Source organism: Mustela nigripes, chromosome 5 (genome assembly GCF_022355385.1).
Source record: "Mustela nigripes isolate SB6536 chromosome 5, MUSNIG.SB6536, whole genome shotgun sequence".
Taxonomy (NCBI): Eukaryota; Metazoa; Chordata; class Mammalia; order Carnivora; family Mustelidae; genus Mustela; species Mustela nigripes.
The window spans coordinates 134,967,449-134,988,074 of record NC_081561.1 but is presented as its reverse complement, the minus strand read 5'-3'; the positions used below and the strand labels follow the sequence as shown (position 1 = coordinate 134,988,074).

The following is a 20,626-nucleotide window of genomic DNA, read 5'->3' as shown; positions in this document are numbered from 1 at the left end:
TTCACACAGAAAATTCTAGAAGCCTCCATCAAAAGACTGCTCACACATGCTCTATTGAATCCCTCTTCGTCATCCCTTTCTGCTCTAAACTTCTGTCTGGAACACAGACATGATGATTCTAGGTACCATCATGAACCTTCAGGATGTGGACCACTCCAGGAATGAGAGATTAATGGACTGAAATCAGCTGGGCTCCTTGAAAACTTTACGGAGCAGACCTGCCACACTTACCCTGAGCCGCCTACCTCCAGAAATTTATGTGAGGTGGGGGACCACTTCGTGTCATTTAAGCCACTTTTATTTGGGATCCCTATTACTCATGGTCACACACCACCTTAGCTGATATACTTACCATCCCTCAGATTGAAACAGAGACTCAAATTCTAAATATGTATTTGTATGTTTCCTCACTACAGTCACAAATAGGAAGAAGTACATTATTTTTCAATATTTAAGTCTCTCCGGAATTCCTTCTCTCAGCACCAGCAAGTTTCAATATGCCCTACCTTCCTCTGTAAATTGTGGGCAATAGTCTTGTTTTCAATGACTGCGTTGCTCTCGAGACGGACCAGCTGCTCCGTGCGAGCTAAAACTACATCCAGACGCATGTCAAAGCCAAGTTCAGCAGCCATCTGGTCCAGTTTCATTTTTTCTGAGAGTTGATCCAGAAATTTAAGATACTAAACCCAAGAACAAAAATTAAATTGAGACACAAAAACAAAGTTAACAAGTGATCTCACAGTACCCCAAGCTTATAGACAGGTCCCATTAAACCTAGTCTGTAGCCCAGCCTGGGACCCCAGTGCCTGGGAATGAATCTCTGTACCATCAGGCCAGTTCCATGTCCTGCTTCATGTCCAAATTCACTTGACTCTCCTGGTCAGTGATCTTGATGTCCAACCTAACAGTAGACACTCTTCTTCACCCCACCACATGACAAATCTGCCACCATCCTGACTACATCCACATATCTCTGTTTTGGCTACTTGTTGCTACCACGATGCCCCTTCTAGGTTAATCCAGCTCCTGGCTACTCACGTTCCATGGCAATTTTTCCCACCTAAGTGGGCCCTGCCCTCAAATGTTAAAAAAAAAAAAAATGACAACAGTTACCACTCTGATCACTCCATAATCAAAGCTCTCCATACAAATATACTTGGACAATGCTTTTGCTTCCATATTTAAAATCCTACACACACACACACCCAAAAAAACAAAAAAAAAAAAAGTCTTTAAGAGGTTTTTTTTTTTTTTAATTTCTTTTCAGCGTAACAGTATTCATTGTTTTTGCACCATATCCAGTGATCCATGCAATCCATGCCCTCTCTAGTACCCACCACCTGGTTCCCCAACTTCCCACCCCCCACCCCTTCAAAACCCTCAGATTGTTTTTCAGAGTCCATAGACTCTCATGGTTCACCTCCCCTTCCAATTTCCCTCAACTCCCTTCTCCTCTCCATCTCCCCTTGTCCTCCATGCTATTTGTTATGCTCCACAAATCAGTGAAACCATATGATAATTGACTCTCTCTACTTGACTTATTTCACTCAGCATAATCTCTTCCAGTCCCATCCATGTTGATACAAAAGTTGGGTATTCGTCCTTTCTGATGGAGGCATAATACCCCATAGTGTATATGGACCACATCTTCCTTATCCATTCGTCCATTGAAGGGCATCTTGGTTCTTTCCAGTTTGGCGACTGTAGCCATTGCTGCTATAAACATTGGGGTACAGACGGCCCTTCTTTTCTCTACATCTGTAGCTTTGGGGTAAATATCCGGGAGTGCAATTGCAGGGTCATAGGGTAGCTCTATTTTTAATTTCTTGAGGAATCTCCACACAGTTTTCCAAAGTGGCTGCACCAACTTGCATTCCCACCAACAGTGGAAGCGGGTTCCCCTTTCTCCACATCCTCTCCAACACATATTGTTTCCTGTCTTGCTAACTTTGGCCATTCTAACTGGTGTAATGTGGTATCTCAATGTGGTTTTAATTTGAATCTCCCTGATGGCTAGTGATGATGAACATTTTTTTCATGTGTCTGATAGCCATTTGTATGTCTTCATTGGAGAAGTGTCTGTTCCTATCTTCTGCCCATTTTTTGATATGATTGTCTGTTTTGTGTGTGTTGAGTTTGAGGAGTTCTTTATAGATCCTGGATATCAACCTTTTGTCTGTACTGTCATTTGCAAATATCTTCTCCCATTCCGTGGGTTGCCTCTTTGTTTTCTTGACCGTTTCCTTTGCTGTACAGAAGCTTTTGACCTTGATGAAGTCCCAAAAGTTCATCTTAGCTTTTGTTTCCTTTGTCTTTGGAGACATATCTTGAAAGAAGTTGCTGTGGTTGATATCGAAGAGATGACTGCCTATGTTCTCCTCTAGGATTCTGATGGATTCCTGTCTCACATTGAGGTCTTTTATCCATTTTGAGTTTATCTTTGTGTACGGTATAAGAGAATGGTCGAGTTTCATTCTTCTACATATAGCTGTCCAGTTTTCCCAGCACCATTTATTGAAGAGGCTGTCTTTTTTCCACTGTATATTTTTTCCTATTTTGTTGAAGATTATTTGACCATAGAGTTGAGGGTCCATATCTGGGCTCTCTACTCGGTTCCACTGGTCTATGTGTCTGTTTTTATGCCAGTACCATGCTGTCTTGGTGATCACAGCTTTGTAGTAAAGCTTGAAATCAGGTAACATGATGCCCCCTGTTTTATTTTTGTTTTTCAACATTTCCTTAGCGATTCGGGGTCTCTTCTGATTCCACACAAATTTTTGGATATTTGCTCCAGGTCTTTGAAAAATACCAGTGGAATTTTTATTGGAATGGCATTAAAAGTATAGACTGCTCTAGGCAGTATAGACATTTAAACAATGATTATTCTTCCAATCCAAGAGCATGGAATGGTCTTCCATCTTTTTGTGTCTTCTTCAATTTCTTTCATGAATGTTCTGTAGTTCCTCAAGTAGGACCAGATGGACCTCATAGATATATACAGAACATTCCACCCTAAAACAACAGAATACTCATTCTTCTCAAGTGCACATGGAACCTTCCCAAGAATAAACCACATACTGGGTCACAAATCAGGACTCAACCGATACCAAAAGACTGAGATTATTCCCTGCATATTCTCATATCACAATGCTTTGAAACTAGAGCTCAATCATAAGGAAAAGTTTGGAAGGAACTCAAACACCTGGAAGCTAAAGTCCACCTTGCTTAAGAATGCTTGGATCAACCACGAGATCAAAGAAGAACTTAAACAATTCATGGAAACCAATGAGAATGAAGATACTTCGATCCAAAATCTATGGGATACAGCAAAGGTGGTCCTAAGGGGGAAATACATATCCATCCAAGCCTCCCTCAAAAAAATTGAAAAATTCAGAATACACCAGCTGTCTCTACACCTTAAAGAACTGGAGAATCAACAACAAATCTAACCAACTCCACAAATAAGAAGGGAAATAATCAAGATTAGAGCTGAGATCAATGAGGTAGAAACCAGAGATACAGTAGAACGTATCAATGAAACTAGAAGTTGGTTTTTTGAAAGAATCAATAAGATCGATAAACCATTGGCCACACTAATCCAAAAGAAAAGAGAGAAAGCCCAAATTAATAAAATTATGAATGAAAAGGAAGAGATCACAACTAACACCAAGGAAGTAGGAACAATCATCAGAAGTTATTATCAACAGTTATATGCCAATAAGCTAAGCAACCTAGATGAAAAGGATGCATTCCTGGAAAACTGAACCAGGAAGAAACTGACAACCCGAATAGACCAATATCTAGTAACGAGACTGAAGCAGTGATCAAAAAGCTTCCAAAAAACAAGAGTCCAGGACCTGATGGATTCCCTGGGGAATGCTACCAAACTTTCAAAGAAGAAATAACACCTATTCTCCTGAAGCTGTTTCAAAAAAATTGAAACAGAAGGAAAACTTCCAGACTCTTTCTATGAAGCCAGCATTACCCTGATCCCCAAACCAGGCAAAGACCCTACCAAAAAGGAGAATTTCAGACCAATATCACTGATGAATATGGATGCTAAGATTCTCAACAAGATCCTAGAAAACAGGATCCAACAGCACATTAAAAAGATTATCCACCATGACCAGGTGGGATTCATCCCTGGGCTACAAGGATGGTTCAACATTCACAAATCAATCAATGTGATAGAACAAATCAATAAGAGAAGAGAGAAGAACCACATGGTCCTCTCAATTGATGCAGAAAAAGCATTTGACAAAATCCAGCATCCATTCCTGATTAAAACACTTCAAAGTATAGGGATAGAAGGAACATTCCTGAACTTCATAAAATCTATCTATGAAAGACCCTCAGCAAATATCATTCTCAATGGGAAAAAGCTTGCAGCCTTTCCGTTGAGATCAGGAACACGACAAGAATGCCCACTCACACCACTCTTGTTCAACATAGTAATCGAAGTCCTAGCAACAGCAATCAGACAACAAAGAGAAATAAAAGGTATCCAAATTGGCAATGAAGAAGTCAAACTCTCTCTTCGCAGATGACATGATTCTTTATATGGAAAACCCAAAAGACTCCACCCCCAAACTACTAGAACTCATACAGCAATTCAGCAACGTGGCAGGATACAAAGTCAATGTACAGAAATCAGTGGCTTTCTTATACACTAACAATGAAAATACAGAAAGGGAAATTAGAGAATATATTCCATTTACTATAGCACCAAGAACCATAAGATACCTGGGAATAAACCTAACCAAAGAGGTAAAGGAACTGTACTCAAGAGTTTTTAATGTTTTGTACTTTAAGGAATAATAGGGTATAATAGAGCTGTATTTAGGAAGTCAAGGTTCATATTTGAACGGGTTAGTGTCACAAAACTGTTCTAGGATCTTCTGCCACTTGATTTCCTTTTTCTTTCTTCCAAGTTTTTATTTAAATTCTTGTTAGTTAACATATAGTGTAAAATTGGTTTCAGGAGTAGAATTTATATTCTACATTTAGATTCGACACTTACATACAACACCCAGTGCTCATCACAAGTGCCCTCCCTAATACCCATCACCCATCTAACCCATCCCCCAGTCACCTCTCCTCCAGGAAACCTCAGTTTGTTCTCTATAATTAAGAGTCTGTTCTATGGTTTGTCTCTCTTTTCTCCCCCTTATGTTCATCTATTTTATTTCTTAAATTCCACATGTGAGTGAAATCAATTCGTATTTGTCTTTCTCCAACTGACTTATTTCGCTTAGCATAGTACACTCTAGCTCCATCCATGTCATTGCAAATGGCAAGATTTCACTCTTTTTATGGCTGAGTAATATTGTTATACAGACGCGCGTGCGTGCACACACACATACACACACACACACCACATTATCTTTATCCATTCATCAGTCAATGGACATTTGGGCTCTTCCCATAATTTTTGTTCCATATTGTTGATAATGTTGCTATAAACATAGGGATGCAAGTATCCATTTGAATCTGTATTTTTTTTAATTTTACTTTATTTTTTTCAGTGTTCCAAGAGTCATTGTTTATGCACCACACCCAGTACTGCACGCCATACATGCCCTCCTTAATACCCACCACCAGGCTCACCCATCCCCCCACCCCCTCCCCTCCAAAACAAACATGGAGGACATTGGGAGAAGGAAAGGAAAAGTGAATTGGGGTAAATCGGAAAGGGAGACAAACCATGAATCAGTATTTTGTGTACCCTCCATTTGATTTCTGTGGTTTCCAGCCATCCCAGCCAGAGTAATGCTTCCAAAGTGTTTGCTGAATGAGTGAACCAATCAATGAGTTTTCTGTATCATCACTTCATGATTTGGATTCTCTCTTTGAAACTTGCTTCTCATTGCAATAAGTCCTCATCTATCTAGCATCTCTGAGGCAATTATATGTTTAAATAAGTATAATTTCCTGAGGACTGAAGCATGCCAACATGAAGCCCAGAACTATCTACACTTTGAGTCATCAAGATGAAATTGTGAGTATTTTCAAATTTTGCTGAATGGCATTATCTAAAATTTTATCTCTTCTTTGGGAGGCACAGTCATGGCAAAATACTGCTTATCGGCTATGTTACGAGACCATGGGTTACCTTGTTGTGCTATAAGATCACATCATCAATTTGTCACTTTTTAATGTGTCAGCTCTCCCCTTGGAATTACTTTTTTTTGAGAGAGAGAGAGAGAGAAAGTGTGTGTGTGTGTGTGTGTGTGTGCATGCGCACAAGTTGGGGAGAAGGGGCAGAAGGAGAGAGAGAAACCTAAGCAGACTCCATGCCCAGTGTACAGCCCCACACAGGTCTCCAACTCACGACCCTGAGATCATGACCTAAGCTGAAATCAAGAGTGGGATGCTTAACAGACTGAGGTACCAGGTGCCCCGGAATTACTCATTTCTAATGTGCATGAATGAAAAGAAAATAACTGCTATTATTTGTTTTGTAAGTAAAATAGAATCAGTACCTTTCGTGCAGAGGCATAAAGCCTCTCTTGCTATGTCTACATGTGACCCATCCACTTAGCATGCAAGGATCTCTACCAGGAAAAAAGGTTGAAGACCAAGCCAACACCACATAGAACAACTGACCATTTCAAGGATCTTGGCTACGCCTCAAAAAGTGAGGGTTGCGAGAAGGACTTACTGTACAGCTTGTTTCTTTGAGTCACAGATTAGCCTAGATACCTTCTATGTGGCATGAGCATCAATTACCTACATCTAAATCTCAGCTCTGTACAACTTAGCTTTTCTGGTTTATACTCCCAACCCCTCACTAGGAGGTGCGTGTTGTGGGTGGTTATCTGCGCAACAGTCAGCAGGATGGAATCTGTTTACATAATTCGCTTTCATAACTGAGAGTTTTTCTGGCTCTTCAGTCTCAATGAAAATTAATGAGTCACTACAATGATTTTTAAAAAGGGGGGGAAGAGACACCAATCTACCTAAAATTTTTGCCTTTTATTATGCTTCTTCATAATTTAAATACTATTTATTTAACTCTTCCCTAAGTGCTGGAGAAACCCGGAAAAAAGAAAAAAAGAATATTCCCCTGGCCTCAAGAAGTTGGAGCTGACTGGAAAAGATGACTTAAAACTGAAGATGGGGTGGGAAGGTGCCCAGGTGGCTCAGTCAGTTAAGCGTCCAACTCTTGGTTTCAGCTCAGGTGGTGGTGATCTCAGGGTCGTGAACTTAAGTCCCACGATGGGTTCCACGCTGGGCTCCACGCTAACTCTCTCTCCCTCTCCCTCTACACATGCTCGCTTTCAAATAAATAAATAAACAAATCTGGAAAAAAAAAAACCCACCTGAAGGCAATTGAGTCACTAAGTGCTGGGACAGACACGGGCATGTGTTACACGACAGAGAACTAAGTCTCTAAGGGACTCCCAGAGGAAGTGATACTGGAGCCAATTCTTCAAGGGACAGCTACTACCTGATGAAGAAGATAAGAACGGCAGTGTGCAATACGGGATGCCAAGGGGACCCTCTTTTTTTTTTTTTTTTTTTTTAACAAATTTGAATTTGGATATCTTTGGACTCAATCCTCACACACCCTTGAAGGGCCTTGTTGGTCCCTGAAGGCCTTGAATTGGCCATTGTCTTCTGGAAAGATGGCAGGTGATGGGAAGCCTGGCCGGGGTGGGGGTGGGGACCTGGTCACGTCACAGAACGCTTAGCCAAGGCGAGAAGGAATCTGTAGCTGAGCCTGAGGGCCATAGAGAGCCCCTGGCCAGTTTGAAGATGGAGAGAGGCAAGATTAGGCATACATTTATTAAGACATTGCTGCCGGGGACGTCACAACCGTGAGAAGGTTGTTTCTGGAATCCATGCAAATGATCATAGTGCTCCGAGCTAAAGCACTGCCGCCAAATACAGAGTTGGGGGAGGGAGGTGGTATTTGAGATACATTAAGGAGATGGAATCTGTAGTGTTTAGGACTTGCTTAAAAAGAGGGAAGCATTAAGGATGACTCTAGGGCTTTTGGCTCAGGCGCCTCGAGGCAGATGACCTCACCGTCCCTGAGGCAGGAGGGGGAAAATCTGTAGAGAGGTGATCATTTCCATTTGGAATAGATTTAGTGCCAGGTGTACGTGGGACATCTATGTGGATGGTCGGACAGTCAGACTTCTTCCAATGGAACATATTCTGTTCAGGTGCAACACGTCCTCTCAAATTCAAAATTCAACCGACACACCTTTTTCAGACACCCTTCACCCCTCCCAACATCTTCAATCTACCCCTTCATACATAAAACCACTATTTGGTCCAAATATTTATTAGCTTCTATTCTACACTGTTCTGAGACTCCTTCAGCTGAGCTCTCTGCCTTTGGCCTCCAGACCCTCAGAGCCAGTCTGCTTTCAGAGACTCAAATCCCTTTCTTTCTTTTACTTTCTTCTATTCAAAAACCTACGGTGTCCCATTACGTATAGGATAAAGCTTTGGGAAATGAACCTTGTCTATCCCAATTATTCCTACATGGTTCTAGAGCCTCCTCATGCCTCTGGCCTCACCACGCACCATGTTCAGTCTCCCCATGCCTCACTGGTCTCGAGCAGTCTGGCAAACCTCTGTTCCTTCTCCCTCCTGCTGTTCCCTGCACCGAGTCCCTTCGCCACTTCTTCTGCCTGACAAATCCTTACTCATTCTCCAAAGCCTCTCACGAGTGCCACTTCCTGTGTGAAGAGGGCTCCTTTCCTCACACACAGAAATAGGGACTTGGCCCAAGTTCCTGTTGAATTTCACCCCTATCTCGGTTAATTCATGATTGTGCCCTCACTGACCTGGGCCATCCACTTAGACTAGGACTTCCCACAGACCCTTATGCGTCTTGGCCTAGCCAACCTCAGTGCAGGCACGATGCTTCCTCAGCTAGTTTAAGTACAGAAACATGAGAATGAATGAGTTTCCAAGGTACAGATCTCGTAACCGAAGAGTGTCTTTGTGCCAAATTCCAATCCCATTTGTCTTTTTCTTCTCCTGCGGACTCCTGGGACCCACAAACATGGACCTTCCCATTCCATCCAGTAAAACCTTTCTCTGGTCCTCCTGCTGCCTGACTCGCTTTCCCTGGTCACCAGACTTCGTAAGAATCTTTTTCTCCATCTCTAGCCTTCGCTCCCCACTCACCCCTCAGGCCAGCGCAAACTGGCCTCTGTTCTCCATCACTCTACACCTCCGCCCAACCTCTTAGCCCTACAGGATCGGCTCCTTCTCATCACTAAAATCTGCCTTCTCCTCCAAGGGTGAACTGCATTATTTTCTCTCCTGTGAAAATCCTCCTCTTATCATTCCCTAAGGGATGAAGTTATCATTCCCTTCACTGAGTTCCTACAGCATTTCGTCAATCAGTCCATCTACAACACCCACAGCTTCAGCGTCACAGCAAATGACCAGAATGCCGGCCTCCTTTATTGAATGATGAGCATTTTATGATCAAGAATGATTAAGGTCATTAGTACCTTAGCCCTCAAACCTTCAGGATCTCATACAGAATAGGCATTCAACAGATAGCTGATGCATTTACCTGGATTAATTTGACTGATGAAAGCCCCCCAAAAGTAGGAGGAGCCCCAAAATGATATCTGTTGTTTTCTGACATTTCCTCATTACTCACACACAACCATTCTCCTAAAGTGCTATAAAATTCGGAATATTATCAGGTAAAATTTTACACTGCAACAGATGTTTCTACCCATGGATATAGTCGGGTTATTACTTTTTGTTTCTCAAAATTCAAGTGATCTCGCAAAACATCTCCAGAAACCAGCTCTCCCTCGAGGTGTGTCAGCTGACCCTGAAGAGTTTCCAACTTGTTTTCTGCATTCTGGGCTCTCTGTAGAGCTTTCTGGTGAAACTCAGATTCATTTCCCAACTGTTCCACAAGCTCAGATATTCGGGCTTCAAGCTGGGAGACCATCTGGAAACAAAGAAACAGACAAGGCTAAGCCTTGTTTTCGATGCAACAAAGTGTTAAAATCCAGTGCTCCACCAGAGCAGCATAACTATTTATAACACCAACTTCCAGATTCTTTGTAAAACTTAAATTAAAAAACACACAATTTGATAGCAGTCTTTTCCTCTCCTGGAAATAAATATGCATTCGTTATCTAATAAAATATTTCTATTGGTATTTTTAATTCTTATATAATTCCTTAAACAGGTTCCTTGAGAAATATTTATGGGTCATACTGACTTACCCTTAAAACTGCCACTAATTTGGGGGTTTCAAAGTTCAGCTAGAATAAAAAAGAAGCTCAAAGTACTTTTGGACCTCTTTAAATGTCATTGTCTGGAGAAACCCTTCCACCAAATAGAGTGGATTAAAGATTATACAGTGAGTTAGTTTTGGGGTTTTTTTTTAAGATTTTATTTATTTATTTGACAGAGATCACAAGCAGGCAGAGAGGCAGGCAGAGAGAGAGGAGGAAGTAGGCTCCCTGCTGAGCAGAGAGCCTGACTTGGGGCTTGATCCCAGGACCCTGGGATCATGACCCGAGCCGAAGCAGAGGCCTCAACCCACTGAGCCACCCAGGCGCCCCTGTGAGTTAGTTTTGATAGGAAACTTATCAGGAATTCAAGGACATAAAGTTTTTTTAAGCTTTCTTTCAATTTTCCATGGAATATTGATTACTTATGCACCAAACTCTGGTGATGTTGCCTCTGTCCTACATACTTAAGCAGTGATGTTATCATTTTAGCCTTTGAGAGGTCAAATTTCATACAGCAACTTTACATACAAGAAGGCAGGAGAATCTAATTGCTACTTCCTCTCCTACAAAAAGAGACCACAGTTTCTCCATGAAGGCCCCCATTCCCTTCACACACCCCTAACTTGCCCTTCCCTTCCTGAAGTTTCCATTTGTCCTGATAATCCCTTAGTCAAGAACATCAGTTTACCAAACAGCCCAGGTACACTCTGAGAATATTCAAATGGATTCTACCAAATCTACTTTTCATGAAATGTTGAATTCAATAAAAAATACCAAGTTTGGGATGATGGATTTGTTCTGATGGTTTGTTTCAGAAGAGAAAAAGAAAAAAAAATAGATTATTTACGTAATACTCAGTACCACTCTTGCAAATTGAAATAATTTGGGGCACCCAGGTAGTTCAGTCAGCTAAGCATCTGCCTTCAGCTCAGGTCCTGATCCCCATGACTCCCACAGAGTCACTGGACCCAGAAACACTCCCCTGGAGGAAACAAAGCCTTAGGTGTGCCTAAGAAGAATGAAAGAGCCATCTAGATAAAAGTCCATGAGCTTATAGGAACTGTCTTTAACTTGGAAAAGGACACAGGAATCAATCATGATCATGTCCTCTCTGTACATAATCATTTCTCATCCAGATGGTTAGCCAGTTAGGAAACACCTAAAAGTAAGAGGAAAATGTTTGCCTTGACATTCCACACCAAAATCTGAAAATGTCGCAACTTTCTGTCATTGTGCAAGACATCATTATTTCAAAAACACCTGCTACAAGGGTACTGAAATTTCAAGGCTAAATAACATCTATGCTCATTTAGAATTCCTAGGAAGCCAATGGTAGGGCATTCCTCTAAGAGCGTGGTTTCCAGCTGGGGGTACTCTTACCCTTGAGGGACATTTGTCTGGAGACATCTTTGGCTGTCAAAGATTGAGGGGGGAAATGGTGTGACTGATACCTAATGGGTAGAAGCCAGAGAAGCTGCTCAACACTGCAGTGTACAGAACAAAGTGTACAGAACGGGCCCACGACAAAGGGTTATCCAGCCAGAAACATCAATGGTGCCAAGACTGAGAAACCCTACTCCAAGATCTGGTAACACTTTGAAAAAGACAATTCAGTTTTACTATAAGCAGAAAAGCAAGGAACAAGAAGAAGTGACTTACTGAAAAAGTGTGGGTGGTGTCCTGAATTCTACTGAGAATTGCAAACACGGGGGAGAGTCAAAATGAGCTGCAGCAAAGTAAACAAGAAAAGCGAGGTTCAGAAAGTAGGAGTCGACCTGAAACGGTAAATTTGCCAGGCCCAGCCTGAACGCACCCTTGGGCCTTCCTGTGGGCTATTACTCAGCCACTGGGTGTGTGTCTAACCAAGGCAGCTGGCAGGGAGCACAGCCTCCTCGACAAACAGATTCATCAATTTGTAAATCTCCCCTTCTTCAGAAACATTTCTAAGACAATATATGAAATCCATTTTCTCCTAATTTTACTCGAAGATGAGTCACATAAGACCCCAGCTATATGCTTGATTTCAGGCTTTTAAATAGTGGGAACAGCTATTGAAAAAAATTACAGGGTAGAAGAGACAGACAAAGGCACTAAAAAGACTGAATCATTCTGATTTTTGGGGGGGTGGGAGAGAGGCATAGCAAGCTTAACCAATTTACATCATTTTTCTTGAGAAAATAAACATATACAGCATGCTGACAGTTTCATGCCGTGTTTCCCATGCTGAATTAAAATAGTTTGAGGAAAACGTTTGGGAACACAAAAGAGGGATGCCATAAAACAAAATGGTAAAGAACCATTAGCTACGGAATTCGATCAACCGCAAGTCAAGGTAAATAACTGACTGAAGTATTTCTTGGTTCTGGAGATATTTCTCTTCCCCAGTCCAGTACCAATCATGAGAAAAACTGCGTTACTCTCGGAGACCTGCACATGTCACAGGATGGATATTTCATATCCACAAAGACGATCCTACACTTGGACAAAGGGGTCACTTGGGTTGCTCCTAAGAACACACATGAATTCCGGAGAATTTTTTTTAAGATTTATTTATTTGAAAGAGAGAGAGAGAGAGAGCTGCGGCGGGGGGACAGAGGAAGAGGGAGAGAGACCCTAAAGCAGACCCCACGCTGATTGGGGAGTCCCACCCCGAAACTTGGTCTCGCGACCCTGAGATCACAACGGGAGCTGAAACCAAGAGGCGGGTGTTTAACCAACTGCGCCACCCAGGCGCCCTGAATTTTGGAGAATTTTTAAAAGGAACTGAAAATGTTTAATCATTAAAGGAAATTGTCAAATGCAACCCTGAACTCTAAGTTAGTGATGGCTTGGGGTTATTAGAAACATCAAAAGAGGGAAAAATACAACTTCTGCCTCGGACCAGCCTGAACTCATCGAAGAAAAAGATCACAATGGAATGCTACCTAGAATTTGGATATTATTTACTTTAAAACATCATTAATTAGGACTTCGATAATTTGGATTTGATGCTGATTTAAACAGAGTCAGGCTGAACTTGACTCTGCTAAGCAAAGCTACGTAGTAAAGGAGAATTGTTAGTAGTATAAACAAGACAAGAAAATTAAACAATCTTTGATCATATCTGTGAATTTAAACATCTTTCTCCATGTTTTAAATAAGTCCCTTAAAAGATGGTTCAGGCACCATTACGAAGAGGACAGAGAGGAAGAGAAGCAGGGGCACCAAGGGTTAATATTTGTCATCATTATTGGCCAGGAAGCGTGTTAAGGAATTCATAAAATTCTTTTTCATTCAATGCTTCCAACAAACAATAGCCTTCTGAAGCAGATACTCTTCCAGGTCTAGGAAACCTTGTATGCAATTCTAAAACCCAAAAGCATCTGAAAACTGACAACTTTTTTCCTAATTCACTTGCTTATGATAAAGCTTGCCGGGACTGGACTGAGCAGCAAACCCTACCCAGAAGCACCTACAGGGCACCTGGGTGGCTCAGTGGATTAAAGCCTCTGCCTTCGTCTCGGGTCATGATGTCAGGGTCCTGGGATCGAGTCCCGCATCAGGCTCTCTGCTCAGCAGGGAGTCTGCTTCCTTCCCCCTCTCTCTCTGATGGCCTCTTTGCCTACTTATAAAATAAATAGAATATTTAAAAAAAAAAGAAGAAGAAGAAGAAGAAGAAGAAGCAGAAGCGCCACGGAGCTCCTCATGGTCCTGGTACGCTCCGAGGGATGGAGCTGCTACAGGTTTTGCTGCAGAACCACGAACACTGTGGACTACAGAGTGCTGCCCAGACCCCAGTGAGGAGGAATGTGTAAGTGCGCTCTCTCCCATGCCTTTCTGTGTTACTACTTTACCTTTCAAAACTCCAAAACATTCTGAATTCAAAAACACATCGGACCCCAGGGCAGGGGGTGGCTCAGATGAGGGAGGGGTGTGGCTCTGGAGCATTCCCTGTCCAGCGGATGAGAAAAACAGCATCTCAGGGGCTGCCCTCTTAGGAACCTGCCAGTGTCACATCTGGACTGAGAGCGTCCACAGCAGGGACAGGATTGAGCCCAGACAGCTCTGACTCCAGAATCCACATCGTGGTCAGTGGTCACTGAAGTGACTCTCCAGGCTCCCAAAGTACGATATATAGTTGAAAGTAATAAAACCCACATTGGAAGGACCCAGCAAATGACTGTCCTCAAGAATCTTACAAGCGGCCACCTCCCACTCACCTTTTCCCTGCTGTCTTCCTGGCGGGTCATTTCTCGGATCCTTTCCAAAACGGCATCCTCCATGGGCCCCGTCGGGCCCCAGCGGCCTCTAAGCAGGGCTGCGACTTTCTCCCTGAATGAGGAGCACTGGCTTCGCGAGGCTGCAGCCGCGTCCAGACTGGTCTCCAGTCTCTTCTCCAGCTCTCGGGAGCTTTTCTTCAAGAGGCTCAGCTCCTGCTTCAAATCATCCCAGACCCGCTGGCCAGCCAACAGCCTCTCCTGGAGGACCCTGACTTCCCTTTCAAGGACTTCTTTGATCTGTACAGCTTGGAGCAAGTCCTGAAACAATTACAGACAGTGAAGATGAGAACTTGAGTGGCCACTGAGGGACACCAGCATTTGCTTTTTTTTTTTTTTTAAGATTTTTATTTATTTATTTGATAGAGAGAGATCACAAGTAGGCAGAGAGGCAGGCAGAGAGAGAGGGGGAAGCAGGCTCCCCCACTGAACAGAGAGCCCAATGTGGGGCTCGATCCCAGGACCCCGAGATCATGACCCGAGCCAAAGGCAGAGGCTTAAACCACTGAGCCACCCAGGCGCCCCCCCACCTTTTTTTTTTAAGATTTTATTTATTTGACAGAGAGAGACACAGCAAGAGAGGGAGCATAAGCAGCGGAAGTGGGAGAGGGAGAAGCATGCTTTCCGCCAGGCAAGAGGCCCGATGCAGGGCTCGATCCCAGGAGCCTGGGATCATGACCTGAGCCAAAGGCAGCCACTTAACGACTGAGCCACCCAGGTGCTCCCTGCGTTTGCTTTTTATTTCCCTTACTTACAGACTTCATGGAGTGAGGATGAATTCATCACATTCCCTGTTTAACCGTAAGCTCCCCACCACCTCTCCCTAAAGTTATTGAATTGTAAAGGCAATGTCAGGTAAATGGAGGTGCCTAAGAAAGAGAAGAGATATAAAGCCAGAGCCAGGAGAAAAAGGAGACTGACCTATAAGCCTTTTCTGTGTGGACCTTGAGAAAGGTCCTGCTGGCTGAAATGCTGGTGGAGGCAAAACAGAGAGAGAAAAATTTACAGAATTAATTATCTGTTCTAAGGCTTGACATCCATGGGAATTGACTCTGAATAACAGTAAACTTTCAGAGTCTTACCTACGAGTCCTATTGCAATAAAAAGTGTCTGAATAAAGATGCCTCCTTAATACTATTTTAAATAACAGAGTAGTGTTCTCACAAAACATCACAGCATAAGAGATCATCAGAACTTTCTTTCAACATCCATTTACTGCGTATCTCCTTGTCTCATAAAGTGCATAGAAGAAAGACCGAACGCTCCAGCCATTCGCTGGGCAGGAGGATTAAAAGTAGAAGGAAATAAGGGACCACACTGAGAACAGTGATTTGAAAAAACATAGTATGGATGGTTAGGTTCACAGAAATAAATGAAGGGCGTAAAAGAGGCTACCGACGCACTTACTTCTATTTACCACAATCTAGAAGGGTCCAAAGTGGCATAAAAGGGACATCTTAAAAAAAAAAAAAAAAAAAAAAAAAACAACTTGTTGACATGGATTTCTAAAATACATGAGTCCACATCAGATAAAAATATGCAACTTGCTAACCAGCACTGCTACAGTATTACAGCCTAGTTAACTGGGGGGGGGAAAATGTTATTTATTACAAACAGTATGTTAGGGTCAAAAGCAACAAAAAAGAAACGTTATCTTCAATTAACAGATTCTATGCCTCAACAGGCCAGTAACATTTTAGGCTGCCAGTTAAAATGCACTCAACCCTTTTGCACTGGAACTAGACTTTAAAAGGAATTTATCAAAATAATAATAATAATAATAACAACAATAATAATAAATAAAAGGAATTTATCTCCACCAAGATGTTCCTTGAATTTCTATGTCTTTACTTTTTAAAAAATATTAATATTGTGTATCTTTCTTTTTTTTTTTTTACTGGTGATTTTTTTTTTTAATAATCAAGGTAGTCCCTGGCATCAGCTTGAAATAAAAAGTTACTGAGCGTGGCTAAGTAGTTAAGGAAGTCTGACCTTTACAGAAAAGGAATGGCTAAACTAATCGTGGGACCTATTTTGTGAAATGCTTTGGTCTCAAGGTCCTGGCAACGCTTCCCTTCCCCGGTCCCTTTCGATACTGGTCCTCTTAGTGGAGAAGCCCCACTGTCGCTAATTAAATTATGGCCCTTAAGGTAGAGTCAAGGACACTTTATCACAAATACAATATTTTAATACTTTACAGATTTCTTTTCAGAGAGTAATACAATAGGGGCTCCTGGGTGGTTCAGTCATTAAGTGTCTGCCTTCGGCTCAGGGCATGTTCCCAGGGTCCTGGGATTGAGCCCCACATCGGGCTGCCTGCTCGGCAGGAAGACTGCTTCTCCCTCTCCCACTCCCCCTGCTTGTGTTCCTTCTCTCATTGCATCTCTCTCAAATAAACAAAGTCTTTAAAAAAAAAAAAAAGATAGTAATATAAAAGCTACTCAATTTGGATAACCAGTATCACCACTGGTGATAGTAAATTAGGCCCTTACTTTACTTAGAAATGACCATCTAACAAGAAAACTAAAGGTCAGGGGCGCCTGGGTGGCTCAGTGGGTTAAAGCCTCTGCCTTCAGCTCAGGTCATGATCCCAGGGTCCTGCTCTCTGCTCAGCGGGGAGCCTGCTTCCCCTTCTCTCTCTGCCTGCCTCTCTGCCTACTTGTGATCTCTCTCTGTCAAATAAATAAATAAAATCTAAAAAAAAAAAAAAAAGAGAGAGAGAGAACTAAAGGTCCCAAATTCAGTGATGCAGAGATGATAATGAATTCTAATCCCCTTCAAGCTCTAAAACCTTCTAGAATATTCTATGTTAACTTGTATATGGAAAGAAAACCCTAATGTAAAAGAGGGGAATTTCCATGACCCAGAAAGTGATATTTTTAACCACGTAAGAAAAGTCCTCAAAATACACACAAAAAAATATATCAGATGCTTGAGTACTACAGCCTTACTGTCAGTTTAGAGTGTGCTAACCAACTGATGGCTTATTCCAGGAAACCAATAAACACAGTGAAAATATTCCAGCTATGAGGAATTTTTTCCATCCCCAATATCAGACTATTGTCTCCCTGCTTTCAAGACAAGAGCCCCAACTGTTCCCAATGAATTCAGAGCACAAACCTTTATGACTGATAAAAATCAGAAAACTCAATTTGTGGTCCTAAAATACAGTGGCACGTGGCAGCAGGCCAGATTTCGTTTCTGGACACATTTCAGCCCCATGAAGTCTGTGTTGTTTCTCACATGAAGTCCAGCCCTGGGGAGCCGGCCCAAGACCTTAGGGACAGCCCCTCCCTCAGTGCTCTGATTAAGTGCTTCAGGGTTTCGAAGCACTGCGCCGATCTGCTGGAAACAGATGTCCTCAGACTACAAATGCAATTACTGCAGAGCTCGCAGAAACAGCCCTGAAGTGGAATCTGGTTGCATGGCTACCTCAAGGATATGCTCAAGTAATGTGACATCAGTATCACTGGCCAGGTCCTGGGGACCGCTGTCAGACCACACTGACACACAGAACAAGAGAAGAGTAGCTCCCTCTGAGCAAAATCAGGGCTGACCTCCACAGAGGAAATCATATTTGCAAAAGACGACAGCCACTAGAGAGACACTGATAGGGATGAGTTATTTAACAAAACTGTTCACTTTTTGTTTGTCCTACCAATGCAAGAAATGAATAATGACCCCTTCACAACCACTTTTAACCAAAACAGTTGTAAATAATATGATTAAGGTATTCAATCTACCTTCCCAATTTAATGCATGTTTATATTAATTCTCATTAATTAATGAGAATCATTAATGCATTAATCATCGTTAATGCATTATGTGATAAAGTCATTCAAAGATTTGTTTTTAAAATGCAATTGTTTCCTATTTTAATGTTGCTAACTAGTATATAGATTTGGATATGCATGAGATCAAACTGCCTCTCAAAAATGCATAGCTAATTATTATTTGGGTGGAGAACCTCTGGATGAATTATGTAAAATGAAAAACCAGTTGATTACTTTTACCTAGTGCAGTTAAAATTAATAAATAAACTCAGAAATTATCCCTGAACAGTACTCTTATACATTGCTGGTGGGAGTGTGGATAGGAATAATTCTGGTATAAATATTTAACAAAATAGAGTATGCACATAGCCTGTGGTCCTGCAATGCCAGTCCCCAGAACAGATCTGTAGGGTAGATTACTAAATATGGAAAAGGACATATGCACAAAGTTATTCCATTACAACTAGAGGGCATTATGCTAAGTAAAATAAGTCAGTCACAGAAAGGCAATTATAATGTGACCTCACTCATATGAGGAATTTAAGGAACAAAGCAGAGGATCATAGGGGAAAAGAGGGGAAAATAAAACAGGATGAAACCAGAGAGGGAGACAAACCATAAGAGACTCTTAATCATAGGAAGCAAACTGAGGCTTGCTGGAGGGGAAGGGGACCGGCGGGATGGGGGAACTGGGTGATGGACATTAAGGAGGGCATGTGATGTAACGAGCACTGGGTATTATAGAAAACTAAGGAATCACAGACCTGTACCTCTGAAACCAATAATACTTTATATGTTAATTAATTGAATTAAAATTTTAAAAAAATTTGGGGGGCGCCTGTTTGCCTCAGTCGGTCTGCCTTCAGCTCAGGTCATAATCCTAGGGTCCTGGGATCTAGTCTCGCACCAGGCTCCCTGCTCAGCAGAGAGCCTGCTTCTTGCTCTCCCTCCGCTTGCTGCTTCTCCTGCTTGTGCTCTCTCTCTTTCTCTGGCAAATAAATAAATAAAACCCTTAAAAAAAATTTTTTTAATGTTTAAGCTATTCCATTACGATATAGCAAAAGATTAGGTACTACACAAATATTCACTGATATGTGACCAGCTAAACAAATACAAGACATCTGTACCGTAGAACTTCTGTCGCTCATAAAAAGAACTAAGGAGATTTTTTATGTACTGATATGGAAGACTCTCCAAGATACAGTCAGTGAGAAAAGTAAGATGCCTAACCATGTATCTCATGCCGTTTGTACCTACATAAAAAGAGCATCTCTCTAGAAATAAGCAAAAGCAACTGCCAGTTCTGATCATCTCTAGAGAAGGGACCTAGCTGGGGGGCTAGAAATGGAAGGAAGATATGACAGAACAGAGACAACTATGAAAACATCCAGGAAATTCTGGTCCAGGGCTGAGTCAATAGTGGTAAGAACACACACATACACACCCCAGTTAGGCTGTCTCACTGACATCATCAGCTTTGGGAAATAATAAGAATTCAGCATAAGTCTGAAATTCTCATTATTGACAAACACAAGTTGACAATGAATTTAGCTGTCTGTGGGGCCAGCGTGTTTCTGGGCTTCACCATAGAACTGCTAACACTCCACCCTGAGCTGATCAGATTGTGCCTGGAGGACCATGGACAGTTCCCAGCTGGAGATGCTAAGAGGGACATCATCAAAATGGAATGGGTTCAGCATCACAGGCTAGCATTCAACCTGTAATACAAATATTTATGTAACTGTTTTCTTTAAAATGTTGTTTTAATTTATTTTGAATGTATAGAACGAATTTAAAAGCAAAGCACAGAAGGTTTAATTATGGTTATAGAACAGAATGTAAATACTACAAACATTGACAATGTAAATACAATAATAAAACTGGGAAGTAGAGAGAGGGAAGTAAAAATTAAAAAGCACTAAATTCTTCCACATTGTGGCAAAAAGTCTAAAAATATTATCTCACGTTGGTGAATCAGGAATAGAAATGTATTCCGTTAAAGTCTCAATAGTAAGTACCAGAATATAAAACAGGAATGCCCCATGAGGCTAGAAGTAGAGTCTTATGAACATATATTATTTTAGTGCTTATTTTCATTTTAAATCTTCACCCAGAGGCCAGGACTCCCCTAGCCTCATGGATGACACTAAAGAAGGCTCAACATTTGAGAGATACAGGCTGTTTAGCCAAAAGAAAAGACATAAAAATCCATGATAAGTGTCTTCAAATGCTTTACGGTTAGCCATAAGAAAGAGATTTCAGTTTATTCTAGGAAGTTTCATTAAGATAGAACCAGGATGAGGATGTAAATTGTAGGGATTCTGATCCTGACGTGCTATAATGAAGAACTGTCAAAAAAAATTAAAAC

The 20,626-nt window shown here is 41.7% G+C and overlaps 1 protein-coding gene across 1 annotated transcript in view; it reads right to left on the bottom strand.

Moving 5' to 3' along the window:
* Nucleotides 1-20,626, bottom strand: part of CCDC170 (coiled-coil domain containing 170) — a 98,333-nt gene that overhangs the window by 18,962 nt on the left and 58,745 nt on the right. Inside the window, exons 7-9 of the mRNA XM_059401272.1 lie at nt 14,429-14,746; nt 9,737-9,937; nt 507-680 (exon numbers count right to left, since the gene is read on the bottom strand). Coding sequence (XP_059257255.1) covers nt 507-680; nt 9,737-9,937; nt 14,429-14,746 — 693 coding nt within the window. The remainder of the gene's footprint in view (nt 1-506; nt 681-9,736; nt 9,938-14,428; nt 14,747-20,626) is intronic.